A 19,822-nucleotide genomic window follows, 5' to 3' on the forward strand; every position below is an offset into this window, starting at 1 on the left:
GCCTTTGCCCTGATCTGATCCTTCCCTGATTCCCTCTAACATCCAGCAGCGACCTTTACTTCTTTAATCCACAATAATCTCTCTCCCTCCCTCTCTCTTTCTCTCTCTCGTTTGCCGTCGTGCACTTAATGAGAACTGCAGGTTTTAACCCTAACATCGATAGCCATCCAATTTGTTTGCGCGTGTGTGTGTGTGTGTGTGTGTGTGTGTGTGTGTGTGTGTGTGTGTGTGTGTGTGTGTGTGTGTGTGTGTGTGTGTGGATTTCGGTTATTTATTCTAAAAGTCCCGGTAATCTTTCTGAGAAGTGGCAGATGCAGAGTGGGTATCTTCTGCTGAACCACCTGCCCTGCGAGCGTTAATACAGCTTATCAAAGTCATAGTCTTTTCCTGTTCATTTTAATCTGCGAACTTGTTTTATAACATATGAACAGTATTACATAACACCAGCAGCTATGTATGTTTCCTTCTGGTTTAACATGTTTTTCCAGCATTGAGCCGAATCCAAATCAGCTCTGAGGGACTCAAGTGTTTTTTTTAATTACAATACCACTATCGAAATGTTTACCAGTACGAACATATTAGAAGAGTCAAAGGAAGAAGTGACTGTGATGGGACACATCTGCTGTGGGGATAAAGAAACTTATGTGTGTCTCTGGCAGCCTGATTACACTAAAAAAAAAACCTCAGTGATTTGCTTCAGCTTCATCTATTAAATTCACCCTCTCAAGTTCTGTTTGCAGAATTTCAGTCTTGACGACAACGTGCAGTAATGTACTGTTGAGTATATTTTCCATCCATCCATTATCTATACCGCCTATCCCTTTCGGGGTTGCGGGGGGCTGGAGCCTATCCCAGCTACAATGGGCGAGAGGCGGGGTACACCCTGAACCGGTCGCCAGCCGATTGCAGGGCCACATGCAAAGACAGACAAACATTCACACTCACACTCACACCTACGGACAATTTAGAGTCATCAATTAACCTAATGAGCATGTTTTTGGTCTGTGGGAGGAAGCCGGAGTACCCGGAGTTCTTCATGCACGGGAAGAACATGCAAACTTCACACAGAAAGGCCCCGCCTGACCCGGGGATCGAACCGGCAACCTTCTTGCTGTGAGGCACCTGCACTACCTGCTGCGCCACCGTGCAGCATAATATTTTCCAAATATAGTAAAAGTTCCGCATGAACGGCTTGATTTTTACACTGTCAATCTGCTTTTCTTCAGTCTATAGAGAGTTAAACAATATTAATTTGTTCCTGAACAAGCATGATTTTCTGCATTTGTAGCCCACTGACCAGAATTTGGATTCAGGGTCATTACAGATGACAAAAAAGAGAAGCCTGATCCCTTGGCAAAAAGTTGAAACAAACAAACAGATAAATATAAAGTATTGTCTCTCAGAGGGTCTTCTACCACTGATTAGGTGTGATGAATCAGACCTGCCAGCACTTACGGTACAGTATTATTTATGTGTGTGTAAAATCTCTGATTAGACATTTAATGTTTTTTAGCTGAGCTTTTCAGCCTCATATTGTATACTCACACTGTCTGGCAACATTTTAATTTTAATTTTGATTTAACAGACTGTGGCCAGATTATGCAGATTAATTGTCCCATTTCTAAATTAATTTAAGTGGACATAAGACATCCACCATAAAGCGAAATACTGCTGATATTGGACTGGAACAGAAGTATTTAAATAGTCTTACTGTCAGTGGTAAAAAGCAATAAAACCACGTTTTTCCATTTTCACACAAAAAGTTTCAGAGTGACGTCACGCAGACGCATCAGATGGCCAAATAAAACTGTTGCATGAAGAAACGGAAACCGGAAATGGACAATCTGCGCAGCCTCTGTCACTTTGGGAGAAATGTGTACAGCAGCAGAGCGGCAGTAGTCTTCCGAAGTGGAAAGGCAAGCGAAAGTATGATGAGTTTACTAATGTCCGAGTTGACATCTGTCTCAGTGTCTTTTAAACACGGCGGTGTGGATTCGGTGTGGATTAGCAGCTAATGTTTGCTAACTAGCTAGCTTCGCTGTTAGCTGCGTGCTGGGCAGCAGCCACTGACAGTCACAAGTAGCACAGCAGTTTCTTCATATGGGACAACAGTTTTCCAAATGTACGAAATGCATAACTTATAATTATTTATCTTATGATAGGGATGCTACTTTCATTATCAAATCTGTTACAGATTTTACAGTGAAACGTTTGTTGGCTTTGTTAAATCAAAAGTCCGTAAACCGATGGTATTCACTTTATAATAACATGAAACAGAAAAAAAAAAATCCTCTCATTTTAGAACCTGGACTCAATCAGTGTTTGGTATTTTGCTTAAACAGTCAGTGATCAGATGTCTGACAAACTGATTAATCAGTTAATTGTTTCAGCGCTGGGTGCGCTCGTGTGGGATGTGTGTATTCAGCAGAACGGTGGGCTCCTCCTGGTGTCTGATCTGCTGCTCTTACTGTAGGTATTAAGGTATTACTTCAATGGGGATTCTTTGTCTTGACATTCACACAGGTCTCCACTGATGTTGACTGGCTGTAGAAACCTTCCTCGAGCATTTTTTTCACCCACATATAGAAGATTCTGTACCCGGAGGACCTGGACCTCACAGGCGTGCACCCCTCCATCTCCCCCTTCACTGAGTGTCTGGACAAGCCAGCACTCCTCCATCCCCCTCCACTCATCCGTCCACTTCTCCTCCACCCGCTGCCTCACTCATTCTGCTCGCTGTCCAGGCCTGATGGAGCTCAAAGATGTTCTGCAGGTGATGGAGCAGCTCGCTCCTCTCTCTCTGGCTGAGTCTTGGGACAATGTTGGCCTGCTGGTGGAGCCCAGCGAATCTCGGCCTATTAAAACCATCCTGCTGACCAACGACCTCACGGATGCCGTCATGGAGGAAGCAGAGGCCATGAGCTGTGACCTCATTATCTCCTATCACCCCCCGTTGTTTCGGCCAATCAAGCGTCTAGTTCAGAAGGACTGGAAGCAGCGATTGGCCATCCGGGCTGTGGAGGCCAGGATAGCGATCTTCTCCCCTCACACATCGTGGGATAGTGTAAAAGGAGGAGTAAATGACTGGCTGGTCGGGGGTCTTGGTAAGAGGTCATTCTAAATGGAAAATGTGTCACACACACCAACAATACCTGCATATTTAATGAAGGTACAGGCTAAAATGTTGTGACACATGACACTGACCCACTGGTCAGAGATTCTGACCAAGTGTCCTCCATCTTCTCCCCCCCCCCCTTTTTTTTTTTCCATCTCTGGTGTCTTGTCTCTGGCTCTCAGGCAGCGGTCAGGTGTCTGTGCTGAGTCAGGCCCTCGGTGGCGCCTCCCACAGTCACAAACTGGAATTCACGGTCAAGAGCATGGAGGAACTAAATGGTGTCATGGAGGAACTGAAGGCTTGTGACAGTGGAGCAACTCTACAACATTCAGTCGGCAGGTCTTGTACATGTTTGCGTACACCGGGGGTCCAACAGTCAGGTTTTCATTAGCCTGCATCAGTGAGAACAGACATGAGATTCATTATTGGTGAAGTCGGTCCATTTTATGAGCAGGCCTTCTGTGACATTACCCATCACAGCAGTCGGGGACATAATAATCATGTCAAGTGCATAATCCCAGTAGTCCTAATAGTCCCAATAACCTGTGAGTGGGAATCAGTCCCGTCTGCCTGTGCACAGTGCCAGAGGAGAGGGACAGACGCTGCTGACTGTCTGTGCCGTCAGTGTCCTCTTTTCACACCACAGCATGACCACTTGTGACTTTGTTCGTCACTGTGAGAGAAAATAGACGGTGGCGTGGTCAGTGTGTGAGAGCTGGCAGCCCTGCATTTTCTTCCTCCTCACATTTGAGAAATTTGTTAATATTCTGTGGCAGGATGGGAAGCCGCCAGGTGACAATCACTGGTAGGCCAATACGTGTTGTCAAGGATGTGGGAATGAATAAGTAGTTATATTAGTGCCAATATCTCTGCATGTGTTGGGCTTTTAATTACAAGTTCCACCTACTTGACAGAACTGCAGATCTGTTCCAAAATATAAGTTTTACATTGATTTCCTTTCATTCAAGAACCTTTTAACTGTACTCTCCTTAGTTTCAGTGCAGCATGAAATCAACCTGCAGTTGTGAAAACGGTGTTTGTGTCGGTTTTAATGAAGAAACGGTAGCTGTATTTACAACATCCAGCAGTGCTTCATGATCCTGGCCACGTAGCCTGTGAATTCAATGCATTTTGGGAGCTGACTTGCACACCTTGGGTATCAAAGCTTCCAGAAAGAGCCTGACAAACAGACACAACTTCAGTGCCACAAGCTGATAACATAAGTTTGACAGCACATGAAAGGCTAAAAATCCTGCGCTCTGATTGACTGAAGAGACCAGAAACTAATCATTTGTGTTAACTGGAACGCGGTCAGTAGTGATGTTTGGTGTACAGAAGATGTAGGCTTTAATCTCTTGTTACCACTAAGGTCCTATGCACTGGTGAATAACAGTTCATTTGCCCTCATACTAGACCGGACAGCAGTGGATTCCATGTCAGTGTGACCTGCAGTGACTCAGCGCTGACCCCCAGTGTCCAGACTTTGTTACGACACAATGCTCCCAGCCTGTCCCTCAGCATCCTGAAGTTAGAAAAGGTACTGCACAAACACGCCGCTGTTATAGACAATGAACCGAAGAACATGACGGAATCCAGGAAATGCCATGTTGTTTAGATTAACGTCCATGTCATTTAAAAAAAATAACTGTTTCTTCTCGCTAATTTCACTCCCTGCAGCCCCCTCTCCCGGGCCATGGCCAAGGGCGACTTAGTGTTTTAGACCAGCCAGTAACTGTGGCAACAGCAATCCAGAAAATGAAGTCCCACTTGGGTTTGGGTCACCTCCGTTTGGCTCTGGGATTGGGACAGACGCAGGGTAATGAGCCCTTAAACAAGCAGCTGTACAAGCCCTGAATGTGCTGTAGAAGTGATGAATAAACTCTTTGAAACGGCTCCGGTGCCACTAAAAATGAAGCTGAGAGGCTGAGAACTTCATATCATGCATTGATATCAAACTTTGATGTAAATGTGTGTCAACAAGTCATTATTTTTCTGTTTTCCAGAGTCCTCTGTATGCACTGTGGCTGTGTGTGCTGGATCTGGGGCCTCGGTGCTGAATGGAGTCAAGGCAGACCTTTACATCACAGGTGGACAAACAGTCATCTATCGCTGATGTTTAGAGTCAGTTTACTTGCTTTTTGCCTGCAGATGTAATTAATATTAAATCCGTTGTTCAGGTGAGATGTCCCACCACGAAGTGCTGGACGCCGTGGCGAAGGGAACCAGTGTCATCCTCAGTGACCATAGCAACAGCGAGCGGGGTTTCCTGGCTGTGTTCAGGGAGAGGCTGGCTGTGCGTCTTCCTGACAGCGTGACAGTGGTGGTGTCCAAGGCTGACAGAGACCCTCTGGAGGTGGTCTGACCGACCCTGAGCTACAAGATGCACTAGTTAGTCTGTTGGATGCATTTTGACTGTTTTGATTGGTTCAAATTGACGACATTACAGATGCACTGTTTGCTTTAACTAATGGTGTGATTCAAATGTATGTGTGTCATATGACTGCAGGCTCTTAATGTATCCAGTGGCTGTAAAACAGTAGCACTGTATTTCTGTACATCTGTAACATGTAATGATGAAAAGTCCTTCCTCGGTTCATGTTGGAATATTTATCATGTATTTCTGGCAGGGACTTAATAAAAATGGGTCATGGTTGATCAAAAAACTGGACTGTGGGCATGTTGGATAAGACAAAATATCCTCAAATGCACAATGAGAGCTGAAGATAAAAGCATGTAATCTGGAGTCTGAATGCATGTGTGTTTTGCATGCAGAGGATTTATTTACGGACGACACATCGTCTTTTAATCCTAATAACCGGTGACATCAAGTGCTCCCTGTGCCGGTGTGGACGGAGATTTTCAGCATCCACAAATACATTTTCCCGGAGTGTTTGCATTGTGCGCACAGGAGGAAAAAACAAAACAGTAATCCTCATCAGATTAAAAAGGCTATTGTCCCAACATAAACACTCCGGTTATGCAGGAAGTGTTCAAACAGCAGAAACATCTGCACCAATCGGAGCCAACGCTGAAATTTAAAGACAAATACTGATCAAGTTTTACTGATAAGTGTTTTTTCAATACCTGACCTTTAGACCTCAGTGAGCAAACAAAGCTGGAAATCAAACCACTTAGCACATGCATGTCAAAGAGCAGGCCTATGCTAATACTCAACGCGCTGTAAACAGCACACAGCACCTGCCCCCGCTGCAGTAATAGTAAAAAAAACAAGAAAAAAACAAGCAGTAACGCTCCTCATCATCGGCTGTTACAGAGTGTGGTGGCTGCAGCGCCTGCGACACACCTGTCAGTTCGTAAAAACATTAGGAAACATCACACACACCTCGCCGCCCCCATCAAGGTAATGACCTTCCTCTCGGTGTGGCGTTCACACCTCCACTTCCTCTCGGTCCACACTCGCTTTTATCCCCCCTGACACACACACGTAGGCAAACACACACAAATGGAGAAGGTAAACAACAACTAGAACAACATTTAGACTTCACTCGTGTAAAGTGACTCCAGCTGTTACTCTTTATACGGGCAGAAACGTCTGTGAGCAGGTAGATTTGGGCCTTCTTCTTCTTCTTCTTCTTCTTCTTCTTCTTCTTCTTCTTCTTCTTCTTCTTCTTCTTCTTCTTCTTCTTCTTCCCTTTGAGCCTCACTTGAAATAGCAACACAGATAAAGCCCTGCATAGTCTATCCTGTTCATTTCATGATGTAACAGTAATCCTGTGCTGAAGAGCCCCCGTGGTCTGTTGACGAATCCTCCAAAAAGCATCAGATTACTGCATATTAAAGTCTCTCATGAGTACTTGTTGTGACCATTGTCACTTCAAGGAATTTAAGTTTATGCAACAGAAGCAGACTGGGGACATTCGTTTTTCTTTTGAATTCTTTGCACTAACGCCATCTCACACCTGACTGCAAATGGTTTGCATGTATAAGATTGTGTTTTCTCTTGAGCCACTTCACACTGTGCACAGATTGGACACCTACTTCCTTTTATCTAGTACATTTACTAAATCATTGCAGTACAATTTTAAGATATTTCCATTTAAGATACTCTTCTGCTCCTACATTTCAGTGGGAAATAGTTTTATTATTTACCATTTTACATGCAAAACATATGAACACTTTATAAATGATGATATATTGCTGTAGGATAAACTGCCAAAAAAAAGCATGTAAAATCTAAAATAAGCTCCCTCTGGATCAAACATTAAAATTCCTCTTAAATGTTAATGCACCAGGAATAATCCACATTAATGTAACACCATCAGGAGAGGCTCTGCTGCACAATGAGGACTTTAACTTGAGTGACACACTGATAATGATACTTATGCACTTTTGCTTAAATAACATTTTGATTGCAGCTACATGCAATGGAATACTCTCACAATGTGGTACATTTACTGAAGTATGTCAATATCCAGCTCAACTCATACTAACGTATGATGATACGATGATGTTTTAACCAGAAATCCTGTCTGCTCAACAAACTTCACTCAAAAACAGCAGAATTTGCATTAAATTGATCATTCATCTGTGTTAAATTGTCTTAAACGCTCCCCATCGCTTGCCCTGAGTCAGCTGTAATATAGGGCTCATATCTGAATACAAACTTCTCATACAAACTTGTGGACACTCACGTCTGCGTTGTGGCCAAACTGCAGCCGTCAGCCAAACTGTCTTCCTCTTCCACCTTCATTCAAGGCCCGAATCCCTGCTGAGAAAGCCTAATAAGCCGAGTGCAGAGAGGAAGAAACATGTCATCAAGTCATCAAGCAGCCACAGGGGACCTGCCAGCAAACTACTGGATCTGTGTGTGTAAGAGCCATCTGAAATTGGAGTAGCATTTCCCACAATTATTAAAACAATCACAGAAAATACGTAAGGTTACAGATGGCAGTACACACACGGTGAATCTGGCTAAATGTTCAACTAGTCAAACAGTAGATTTCATGTGTTTGAACCCTTTTAACTGATTGCATTGTTTTTCTGGTGACTAAACAGTGTCTTTAATGTCAACTATAATTTGGACTTTTTTCAATGAGATTCATTGATGAGAACTTGTGTGTGGTAGGAATGGACTTCCTTCCCAGGTGGACACATTGAACGCTGAACTCTGGACTGAAAGGGCCTGCCTTTGTGTTTCATATTTATGTTTGTTTTAAATCTATTGCAATACAATATTGTATTTAAAACCTACCTGTATCTCCTCGTCCGTGGTTTTCAGAAACATTGGGCTCCCAAACGAGCCTGCTGTACCTCTTGTGCCTCTCTGGTCTCTAAGCCCAACTGAAAATTCTAATTTAACAAATTTTTCTTGCTATAAATACATCATATTTCATTATTTATGTATCTGCAAAGCATCTAATTGCAGCTGTAAAATAACTGTACCAAAGTCAAAAGCACAACATTTGCCTCTGAATTGCAGTGAAACAGAATTAAAAAGCACCATAAAATGAATCATGCATTACAAATAATTCAACAGATTACTTGAGTGGAGGTAGTTCTTTGAACCTCTACTGACATGAAATAACACAAATCCTTTCCCAGCAGACACTAAAGCAAACCCTAGATGTTTTGAATCACCTCTCGATGTGAGTGTTTTGTGTTTATCGAGCAGGAACAGAAGGGAGGATGAGGGCAGAGTGTGTTGAGACAGGGAGGCAGAGAAAGGAGCCATTTGGCCTGAAGTGTGAAGCTCCACACACCTATTTAACAGAGCAAGTCACTGCAGTGGGCATCTGTAGCAGAGGACAGCAGAGGGAGAGCAGCCGACACTGAGGCAGCAGAGAGGGGAAGATTTTCAAGAAGAGGCCTCGTGTGCAACAGAAGATTGATTTCAACCTGTGCGAGGAAGCAGAGCAGGAGGCCGAAGGAGCGGAGGAGTGAAATGTTACTTGACTGCATGTGAAGAGGACGAGTTACGGGACAATCACGTACGCGGAAAATGCTGAGTGTGGAGATGTACCCCAGTTTGGCTCTGGGACCACAGAGGATTGGAGAATGCTTCTACAGAGGTGAGAGGAAGTGTGTGCATTTGTGTGTGTGTGTGTGTGTGTGTGTGTGTTGGCGAAAGAGACTGGAGGTACAGGAAGAAATGTGTGTTTAAAAGTCAATTTTATTTTATTCTAATCTTTTAATGGTTCTTGGAGCTCAAAAGTCTTTTCATCAGGCGCAGAGGCATCACGCTAACTCAGGCGTATGTCTTTAAACACATCTCAAAGACTCAATCAAATGTGTGCTGCAAGGCAATATATTGATCATAAACTTAAAGTGGCAGAGAATTGAGTGATCCATTGATTTGTACAACTCGCAGTAACACAACTAAAATACACATCATATATTTCCTTTATTCCAATGTAAACCTGGATTTTCATGCTCCCACAGATCGACAGGCTCCAGCCCATGTGCCCTTGTACCCCCCCGCCTGCGACGCGGCGGCCAAAGCCCTGCCCCCGAGGCTGCTGGCACCTCCGCCCGTCCCCAACGAGCCTGCCACCAAAACCCAGAAAGACGAGGTGAGGATGGAGCTGGAGAACGCGTCTCTGTGGAAACAGTTCAGCTCGGTGGGCACAGAGATGATCATCACAAAGAAGGGCAGGTGAGAGGACGTAATTCTGTCTGTATCTTAGCGTTTAATCCTCCTATACTTACCACTCAGTTAATGTCTTCTCCACTACTTCTCTTATCCTACCTGTTTTCTGCTTTTTCCACTTCCTCCACTGCCCTCTATCCTCTCCCATTCCCTGCTCTCAACACTATCTGATGCTGTGTAGTTTAAAAGGCAGAGCATGGCACTAAATCCCACTAACAATGTGAGTACTGGACAAAATGCACTCTGAAACAGCCCATGAATAAATATGTGGGATGAACAAACTGCCTTTAAGAGAACCTACTGAAAAGTGAGCTAACTTTGTCTGCTGTCCCTCCTTTCTGCTAGACGGATGTTCCCCGGGCTGAGGTTGAAGCTCTCTGGTCTGAACCCATCTCTCCGTTACATCGTCCTCCTGGACATCATCCCTGCGGACAACTCCCGCTATCGCTTCCAAGGCGGCGGCTGGCAGGCCGTTGGCGGGGCGGAGGCGAGGCTACCGGACCGGGTTTTCATCCACCCAGACTCACCCGCCACGGGGGCTCACTGGCAGAGCCGCACCATCTCCTTTCACTACGCCAAGCTCACCAACAACACACTGGACACACAGGGACATGTAAGTACTGCAGCCCCACTGGCTCAACGCAGTACAGTCACAGGTGGATCTGATCTTTTATTCAATGCCTGTTTCTTTATTTCCAGATCATCCTGCACTCGCTGCATCGCTACCAGCCCAGAGTTCACGTCATTGAAGCCAGAGACGTGCTGAGGTGGGGCGGAGGGCAGCACTCCTTTGTTTTCCCTGAGACCCAGTTTATCACAGTCACTGCCTACCAGAACAACAAGGTACCATGACACTACATTTATATACAGAATCTCAAAATGTCTAATCATCAATATCTTGAGCAGCAGTCATCACATTTCTCTGCAGATTATATTTAAAAGAGTTGATGCAACATTAGGAAACTGAGAGCAAAGAACAGAAGTACAGAGAAGGAAAGATAAACTGTAAAACTTTTTTTTTTTGTTGTTGTTGTTGTTGTTTTCAGATCACAGAGCTGAAGATCAACTCCAACCCCTTCGCCAAAGGCTTCCGAGAGGACGGCATGAACAGTAAAAAGTAATTCCCAACAGATGCCTCACACAGAAACACACAGTTCCATACCCTTCACATCATTGCAGGTGCATTGTGAGGAATCTAAAGTCCTTTTTTTTCCTCTGCAGACAGAGAGACGCACGACAGAAACGCAAAATATCCGCCTTGACTGAAACTTTGGATATTGGTAAGTGGAAAAACACACTTAGGCCACTTTAAATCATTCGTTTGGACATTATTTCTATCCAGTTGCTACCTTCTGTATTCCCTCATTCTCATTCCCTCCACTTCTCCATCCTTCTCTCTCAGTGAACTGTGATCCATGTGACGCCGCTGATCTTCTGCCACAGCCCACAAACACAACCACCACCAGCAGCACAGACCTGCAGGCCCTCGCTCTGGCCTCTCTGCCCCCTCTGCCTGACCCCTCCTGTGGGTTCAGACCAGAGGAGGCCTCCTATCAGGACACGCTGGTTCCGGAGCAGCCACTAGACCTCGGGCAGGCATTCATGGCATCCCAGATGTCTGATACTATCAGCATCTCCATGGCCAGCGGGATGCAGAACACACCAGGGAGCGAGGTGGCAGATAGTATGATTGAAAGGTAGGTGTGCAGAAAGAGGGGAATTTACTCTTGTGTGTGTTCCTAAATTGCACTATTTTTTTCAACACTAATATGTATGTGTCTCCTCCACAGGTCAGAAACTACATCTTACACCTCCACCTTCTCTGCTGCTCAGCCCAACGCCTCCTCTTTCCCCTTGGCTCCTCTTCCTCAGCCGTCCTCCTCCTTCTCCTCCCTCCCCGACTCATCAGATACATCCGATCCTCAGTCCTCCATCCCTCCTATCGACTATCCATCCATCCTCTCCTCCTCCCCCACGCTCTCCTCCTCCTCCACCACCACCACTCCCTCACTGCAGCAGACCTCCTTCACCTTCCCTACTCCACCCCCATCAAACACCTCCTCACCACAGCCACTCCTGTCCTCCTCCTCTCCCTCTGCCTATGACACCATCCCAGAGACAATCAGCCCGCATACACCTACAGACACCTCATTTCCTGCTCCGCCCTCCACATGTCAGTCAGGTCTTCAGGGCCAAATGTCAGCTCATTCTCTGCTCACCCAACCGAGTGAACCACTCCAGGGTCAACCTATTAACAGCGGAAATAACACACCCAGCAATCAAAGTTCAGCAGCTTTTATCTATCCAAATATTCTTCATACTAATCCTGTTCCAGCTACCGCTCAGCCCCTCCCCAACCAAAACCAACCACCAGCTCACAGTCTGCAGTGCTCCCTCCCTGCTCATGGTGGCCCCTCATCTTTTGCCTTCCCCACTGCCCCTCCACACATGCAAAATCTGCCTTTTCCAAATGTGCCTCCCACCTCTGCCCACCCTGCCCTGCACCTCCCAAATCTGAGCCACCAAGCCCAAGCTCCCTCCCTGGCTGCTGCCTTCCCTCCCTCCTCCTTCCCTCATCCATCATCCTCCCTTCCTCACCCTCCTTTCCAGCCCTCCTCTTGCTTGGCTGTCTCCTCTTCTTTCCAGCAGTCTGCCACCTCATTGCCACAAACAGCCCATCATCAAAACCTGCCCAATCCCTCCACTTGCTCCTCCACCTCCTCGTACCCTCCAGTTGAAATAGGCGCCATCCCTCAGTTCAATCCTGCTGCCCCCTATCGCCCAGAGATGGTACTGCACCACCCTTCTCTTCTCCCTCAACTGGATCCGTCACATCCCTCCAGCCTTCCCTCCTCCACCCCTCCCCCAGCCCTCTACCCAGCCTTCCCGTCCTACCCTCTCCGGCTTTGCCAGGACCCTCACTCATCCCTCTCCATCCCATTCAGGCATCTGTACAGACAACACCAGCATGGACATGCCCACCCCCAGGGGTCTTACCTGGATATGAGCACAAGAGCTATGTTTTAAACTATAGGGATGTCAATGTGGACAGAATGTTTTGATCTTGGTAGCGCTTTTAGGGGTTCAGTCAATGTGTAGCATTACTTCAATGAGTGTGTGTTGTGTGTGTATGTTTTCCTAAGAATTTAACTGAAGAACAGATTAATGAAATTGAACCAAATCTGTAAATAGCTGTTGAACATTTTCTTTTCAAATATCCATTCCAGTGTGAAAAATGAATAAAAAAAGCCTCATTTTCCAGGCATTCGTGATTCAATTCTTTTCATATGAAACGCTGAACATGCTAACACTGGCTGTGCAGAACACAGACGGAGTTCTCTGTTTTTGCTGACATGCAGAGCTAACGGGCTGCGAGCCTTAGCTTGAAGTCGAACGGCTATAGATGATCTTCTCATTTAACTGTCGGCAAGAAAGTGAATATCGGTATTTCCCAAAATGTCTAACTTTTCTTTCGAAGCGCGAGGTAACATCTACACTATAAATTGTCAAACTATGTCAGAGACTCATGTTGCATCTCTTTTGCGTGATGAGAGAAAACATTTTGACTCATTTTAAAGGCAGTTAGCCCTTTCATCTGTGAGAAGAGTGTGTTTCTTCACCATAAAGGCTTTCTGAATGGATTGCCTTGGACCCTAACCCTATCATTTCTGCATTATCACCGAATATCCACCCAACCCTTCAGTGCTGAGGATGACAGCATCAATCACGTGGTGAACAGCTAATGGTGTTTTCATGCCAGGTAGGTCAGCAGCGCCAGCAAAGCAAAGACTTGCGTGGCCTGAGTGTGAACTTAAATGACTTTCAGTCTTGTCGGTAATACATGACATAGATGGCGACAGGCGGCAGTTAATCATTTCCTCTGATGGCTGCTTCGCTTGGTCTTTTTGGGAATATATGTTTAAACTCACCCCCCCTCAAAATAGAAATTGGAGCAGCTGTTACGTGTTCACAGGGACAATGCAAATCAATATCTGCAAATGCACCAGTGAAAAAAGGCAACATCACTGTCGCTATAATTGTAAATGCATTGCATGTGTTTGACCCACTTTGACTGGACTACCACCTGAATCCCTAATCTGGTTTAGAGTAGCCTCTTACAGCCAGTTTGTTTTAGCACTTCTGGCAAAAAGAAAGAAAATAAAGGCCAATCAAATATGACAAATGCTTTTATGTATGACAAAGTGAGCTTTTAATGTCCACTTGGTTGATGTCAAACCAAGAGAACACTTGTGGGTCGATGCTAAGGGTCAACTTGGTGTTTACTCACATTTCCAAGTAGTCACTTATTAACCATCGAGTACCCAAAAGATGATGAATTTTACAGATCAACACACAAACCGTCAAATCGCACCTGCTTAGCCTCTCATCACTTAGGCCATCTGAGGAGCACTTTTAGGACAAAGGGTAAAATTTCTACTTACTTATTTTGCAAATTTATTGCCAATTTCAGACATGTTTGTTACTTTTGGGGTCACTTAACAGACTCCTAATCTTTACGAATTAAAGATGTGATGTTTTTGCTGGTTTTGCTGTCACTGATTGACCATCGTCACTGTTCATTCTTGTTAAATTAAATCACAGCGCCATGTAGTAAAGCCGATAACTGCATAAACACTGCTGTTACCCTTTGCTTGTCCTCGTCCAGCAGCTTCTGACATGGAAGGACATCACGTCTTCCTGAGCTCACCACTCAGGCTCTGATCATCTGGCACTCTGGATCATTGGATTTCCACTGAACACACATGTCAGATACAGCTTCCTCTTCCTCTCACTCGGTGCACGCTTCAAAATTACAACAAAGGAAGATTTCTACAGAAACTTTGAATTACTGAGGCTCCAGAAACGTACAAACACACCTTTACTGGGATGATGATGTGCTCCCGTTTGCTCCCCCCGCTCCCTCGCCTGCTGTCACGGAGGCTGCTGGGCACTGCGGCCTCCAGGACGGTGGCGGTCAAGCAGCCTGACCTTCCCTCAGCGACTCTAGCCTTTGAGGATCCCAGTGCCTTTAGGGTGAAGAGCTGGCCTGAACTGCTCCGTGCTCTGGGCATTTTCCGCCTCTGCTCCTTCCCTGTGCTGGTCAACAACAGTGGGAAGGTAAGACTCGAGTTTGATGCTACTACTTTTCTTGGTAGGTCTTGTGCTGTCCATCCTCCTCTCCATGACTTAATCCCAATGTCCACACATACAAACTCATGGACTTGGTGCATCTCTGGTAAATCCACAAGGATTTCAGGTTGTCCCACTGTCAGACCGTCAAATGCATGAGGACTCTCCTGCAAACATTTTGAGCCCTTTATGCACACTTTCCTGAGGCCTGCATTTCTGCAGACTTTACCTGAGGGAAATACCCACAGTTCATAGCGCTGTGATGTTAGCAAACAAATTTGTTACCGTGATAATCCAGATGATGTTGGTTTTGAATATCTGATTAATTTGTGATTTGGTTCATCACCCTTCTATCTGCTTCACGTTTTTCTTCTTTCAGCTGATGTCGGTAGCGCGCACGCTCCTGGGGAAGAGGACGTTTTCCTTGCTGCTGCGGCCCACCGTGTATGCCCAGTTTGTGGCCGGAGAGAATGAGAGCGAGATCTCTCAGTCCATGGAGAAGATGAGCTCGCTGGGACTGAGGCCCATGCTGGCGGTGCCCATCGAGGAGGATCTGGGAGAAAGCACCGGGTATGACAACAGAGGTTCAAGCTCAGTAATTTATGCCCCCACTGAGCCGACTCTCAAAACAAAAAGACTGAAAAAAATCACGCGTTCAAGCGGATTCATTGTGATTGGAAGCTGATGGTTTTGCTCAATTAGAACTAGAGGATGGAGTAAAGAGTGGAGGTGCTCTGGTTTTTCATCAGTCTTATGGGTAGTACGTTTAGCTTACACATGTGGACCACACTTTGTTCGTGGTAAATGAAGACAGGCACAGAACTGGGTGTAAAATGATCAGATATTGCCTAATAAATTAGGTAGAGAACATGTGAACAGCTGTTGATAGCCTGGTGGTTTGGTGATTTCCACAATGTTTGACTATGTGGTGACATGTCTTGGTGGTTGCCTGTTTGTCACTGATATGAAAGGTTGCTAATAAAATTAATCATCATTGCAAGAAGCCTCTCCTCTTAAAGGGCTTGAATTGTGGATTACTGCATTGATGCTGAATAAAGATGCAGAGATAGATCATTTTAAAAAGCACTTATGTAAGATCTTTACCTGAAATACCTTATAGCCCCATGTCGCTTTTTGCCACCACCAGAGAGAAGAGATATGACGACAACCTGGAGATCATGCTGGAATGCGTGCGGATGCTGCAGAGCAACGCCTGGAGCAAAGACCCAATGATGCAGCTGAAGGTCACAGCCCTGATCAGCCCGGAGCTGTGTGTAAGGCAACGTCCTCCATCTCACCATTCGTTATGTTTTCAGGAAATGACTCTCCAGGACATGTTCATTTAAGATGCGACAAACATATTTACAATGAAAATATTTGTGAAATTTCCAGCTCTTTGCAGTCATATGAGGACCCTGACTTAGCCAAACAGTTATGTTGCTTAAGTACGTGGGAAAAAAAGATAAGAGCGCACATTTTAGTGTTTCTTGTGTCCACAGCTGCTCTGGCTTGTGCTTGAATGTCCCCACTCCTCAGTGTCTCTCTTTAGATTCAGTGCATTGTGTCTTTCTCTGTGCTGCTTGTGTCAAGGTGAAACTCACAACCCTCATGGCACAACAGCCATATGAGCTGAATCTCCTTGTCAGAGCTATGGATGGAGAGGTGCGTCCACGGTACACCCAAATAATTTGTCAGACGTCTTCCTTTACCCAACTTTATATTAACACTCCTCTTTCAGTCCATCAGCTTCCCTGGTTTAAATGAACGTGAAGTTACCCAGTTCCTCTTTGGCCTGCGGAGACTCAACAAAATAGCAGAGGTACCGATGAAAAGGATCATGGGAAATTTCCATATATCAGACTATCAGAGTCACTGCAGCGGCAGTCTTAATATGTGCAGTTACACGTTTATCATGAAAGTCAATTGTGTTTTTTAAGGCCAGTGTGAACAAAGTCCGAGTCTTGGTCGATGCAGAGTACACCTACATGAACCCTGCGCTCTCTCTCGTCACCATGGCGATGATGAAGAAGTTTAACAAAGATGGCGCCTGGATTTGGAACACATACCAGTGTTACCTGAAGGCAAATATCTCTAATTCTCTTCTCAAAAAATATCTAAAGATTCCTTCGAATTGAACTGAATGGTGGCTAATTAGATGGAGACTTTATCAAATACCGCCCTGTCCCGTCTGTCTTTCAGGACTCCAGGTCTCTCCTGTTAGAGGCTCTGCGGCTGGCCAAGGACGACGGTTTCTGTCTGGGAGTCAAGCTTGTACGAGGAGCCTACATGGACAAAGAGAGGAAGCTGGCAGAGAAAGAGGGTCGTCCGGACCCCATCCATGGCTGCTGGGAGGACACCAATGACAGGTGGACAGGAGGCAGCAGTCATTAATAACAACTGGACAATGACAAAACAAATGACTTTAAACCAGCACTCACATGAATTCATGCTAAAACTGTTCTTATCTGGAGTGACCTTTACCCTCTTGAGAACACGCAGATCATTTCCGACAGGGAACTTGACTCCACCACCTTTAATCTGCTCACCTGTGTCTGTGCAGTTACAACGGCTCTCTGGATCTGATGCTGGAGGTCATAGCCCAGAAACCTGAGCGCTACAGGATCATTGTCGCCTCTCACAACGAGGAGTCGGTGAGACGAGCTGCCAAACGGTGAGCAAGAGCACGTGAAGTGGAAATCACATGGACCCTGGTGCTTTTTATGTCCCACTACATAGTTTTTTCTTTTTATCTTTTAATTCAGGGCCTCTGTGATCAATGACAGATTCATCTCCCCGGTTTGATCACACCTTTACTTGAATGTCACTTGATGCCTTTTTTTGGCCAGAAAGAGTGAAATTTTTCAGTAATTTACAGGAAACGGCAAAAGATTAGAGACAATTCTCAATCAATCAAATATTCTTAACCGTCTCATGACACCTCCAATTCATCTTGCAGCCCCTAGTACGGGTCCCGAGCCCCAAGATGGGTACTAATATGATTTATTGTGTATATCATGTCCAGGATGGAGGAATTGGGCATAGACAAAGATGGAGGCTCGGTGTGTTTCGGCCAGCTGCTGGGCATGTGTGATCACGTCTCCCTCACGCTGGGTGGGTGATTTTTCCTTTACATTTTCTGCAAGACGGGTACTCTGTTTTATTCAACTGAAGCTTCACATGACACATGGTTGGTGGAGGGACCGAGAGCAGCTCTGACCACCTAACCTCTCTTCATTTAACCTTTAAAATGCTAAAATACATCCACCTTCTCATCCAAAATCATGAGGTGGAGCTGTGCTGGAGGAAAGCTCTGTTCCACCTCTAACACGACTCTCTCCTCTTCCCTCCAGCTAAGGAGGGTTATGCCATATACAAGTCAGTGCCATACGGCTCAGTGGACGACACGGTGCCTTACCTGGTGCGTCGGGCTCAGGAGAATCGCACCGTGCTGCAGGGAATCCGAAAAGAGAGAGACCTGCTGAGGAAAGAGCTCTACAGGAGACTGAGTCTGAGGGGAGGCGGCTCGTAGACCACCTGCACAGGGAGAACAATCAGGAAGTGGTGTGGAATAAGGAGGCCACGTGGCAACACTGACGGCCAATTGGACAAAAGAAAATAGTTCTGATCCATGTACACTGACATGCACCTCAAGTTTGTAATAGAGCTCATCTGAAAGCTGTACTGGATACTGACGAAGAACTGAAGTGAATGGAAATGAGGTGTGACATTTGCATTAGATATAGTAGTTTTGATCAAAATTACTGTGTGTTTGATGGCAACTGAGGACACTAAGTTTGATGGACAAGGTGTAAAAAATATGCATTTCAAAAATGTAATATTGCTGCTGTACATCCCAAACTGCCAATATCTTCTATACTGTATGTTTTATAGTATTAAACTACTTAACTATACAGAATACTTTCATTTACACTTGCTGGTCAGGTGAAATAACACCGAGCAAACCACTGATTCACACTATGTTTGATCAAACAACAGTTGGTTTGACAGTGTTGAAAAGGTTCAGGGATTTTTACTCACATCATACTTACATCACTTATTGGAAGAGCAAACATCTGAAGCAACCAACAAGAGAACCTGACGGTGATGGTGACACAGAGACCGATGCTGGTTCCTTTGCCTTTGTCTGCCTGATGTGACCTATTTACCTTGTTTAATGAATAACAGTAAATTCATCTCTAGAGAAGCAAAAACCAGTTCAAGCAAGATGAAGAAACCCAAGTGCTCAATATAAGGAGCGTTTGCATTTTACCTCAACGCCCTGATGAAACGCCACAAACACCTTGGTGTCAGCCGTGTCCTGTTAATGCATTTTTTTTTTTTTTTTTTTTTTTTTTTTTAAATCGGTGCCTTGGATTTTCCCCTCTGTTTGTAATCTTCGAGGCCCATGAGTACAAAGTGCACCCTTCTTCATGAAGTTAAAGTGATTTTTGTGCCTAAAGCAAAGATACACTCCAGTGTTTTCCTTCAAGTTGCCTAAAAAACAATTCCTCTAGTCTGTATCATGATGTAAGTTCTAAGAAATATTACTCTGAATTGATTCTGTAATGCCCCTACATCAAGAATCAGGGCATGATCCCAAGTTCCAAAATGCACAGAACAATGGAAATATTGAAGTCATGTAAGACCTGTTTCAGGCCGATACCCCTCTATGTTATCTGCATCGTTCACAGCAACATGCAACAGTGAGATTTATCAAAGCAGCCTGTCTTTTGATACTTGCAAATTCATCTTTTAATTCTGCCCGATGAGCTAGTTATAGCTTTTCTTTTAAATCATATTTGCTTCTGCACTTCATCAATTCAAATATTTCTTTCAGTGAATTGATTTTCAAAGCAGCGATTCAGATGAAATCTGGACCAGACTTTGCCATTCACTCAGTAACACTACACAGATGAAATCATTCAATCTGTGCGGTCAAAAAGTTTGCTGTAGATTTCATACAAATCGCT

General features: G+C 45.0%; 3 protein-coding genes across 3 annotated transcripts; all 3 read left to right on the forward strand.

Annotated features, from left to right (window-relative positions):
- Nucleotides 1-1,831: 1,831 nt before the first annotated feature.
- On the forward strand, nucleotides 1,832-5,782 carry nif3l1 (NIF3 NGG1 interacting factor 3-like 1 (S. cerevisiae)). The gene is made up of 7 exons (XM_070990538.1): nucleotides 1,832-1,926; nucleotides 2,524-3,104; nucleotides 3,298-3,454; nucleotides 4,529-4,652; nucleotides 4,793-4,931; nucleotides 5,119-5,202; nucleotides 5,293-5,782. The coding sequence occupies exons 2-7, from the start codon at nucleotides 2,534-2,536 to the stop codon at nucleotides 5,475-5,477; spliced, it is 1,260 nt and encodes a 419-aa protein (XP_070846639.1). The 5' UTR covers nucleotides 1,832-1,926; nucleotides 2,524-2,533; the 3' UTR covers nucleotides 5,478-5,782.
- A 3,292-nt stretch (nucleotides 5,783-9,074) lies between these two features.
- Nucleotides 9,075-12,729, forward strand: tbx6 (T-box transcription factor 6). Its single transcript, XM_070991073.1, is given in 9 exon segments — nucleotides 9,075-9,144; nucleotides 9,515-9,728; nucleotides 10,068-10,335; nucleotides 10,422-10,565; nucleotides 10,769-10,839; nucleotides 10,944-11,002; nucleotides 11,125-11,419; nucleotides 11,513-12,677; nucleotides 12,679-12,729. Coding segments are annotated over 9 exon segments (2,337 nt in total).
- Nucleotides 12,730-14,600: 1,871 nt separating this feature from the next.
- prodh2 (proline dehydrogenase 2) lies at nucleotides 14,601-18,381 on the forward strand. The gene is made up of 10 exons (XM_070991398.1): nucleotides 14,601-14,840; nucleotides 15,232-15,422; nucleotides 16,000-16,126; nucleotides 16,443-16,514; nucleotides 16,591-16,671; nucleotides 16,790-16,933; nucleotides 17,052-17,218; nucleotides 17,413-17,523; nucleotides 17,875-17,963; nucleotides 18,203-18,381. The coding sequence occupies exons 1-10, from the start codon at nucleotides 14,610-14,612 to the stop codon at nucleotides 18,379-18,381; spliced, it is 1,392 nt and encodes a 463-aa protein (XP_070847499.1). The 5' UTR covers nucleotides 14,601-14,609.
- Nucleotides 18,382-19,822: the final 1,441 nt, after the last annotated feature.

The sequence above is a fragment of the Chaetodon trifascialis genome, chromosome 21 (genome assembly GCF_039877785.1).
Source record: "Chaetodon trifascialis isolate fChaTrf1 chromosome 21, fChaTrf1.hap1, whole genome shotgun sequence".
Lineage (NCBI taxonomy): Eukaryota > Metazoa > Chordata > Actinopteri > Chaetodontiformes > Chaetodontidae > Chaetodon > Chaetodon trifascialis.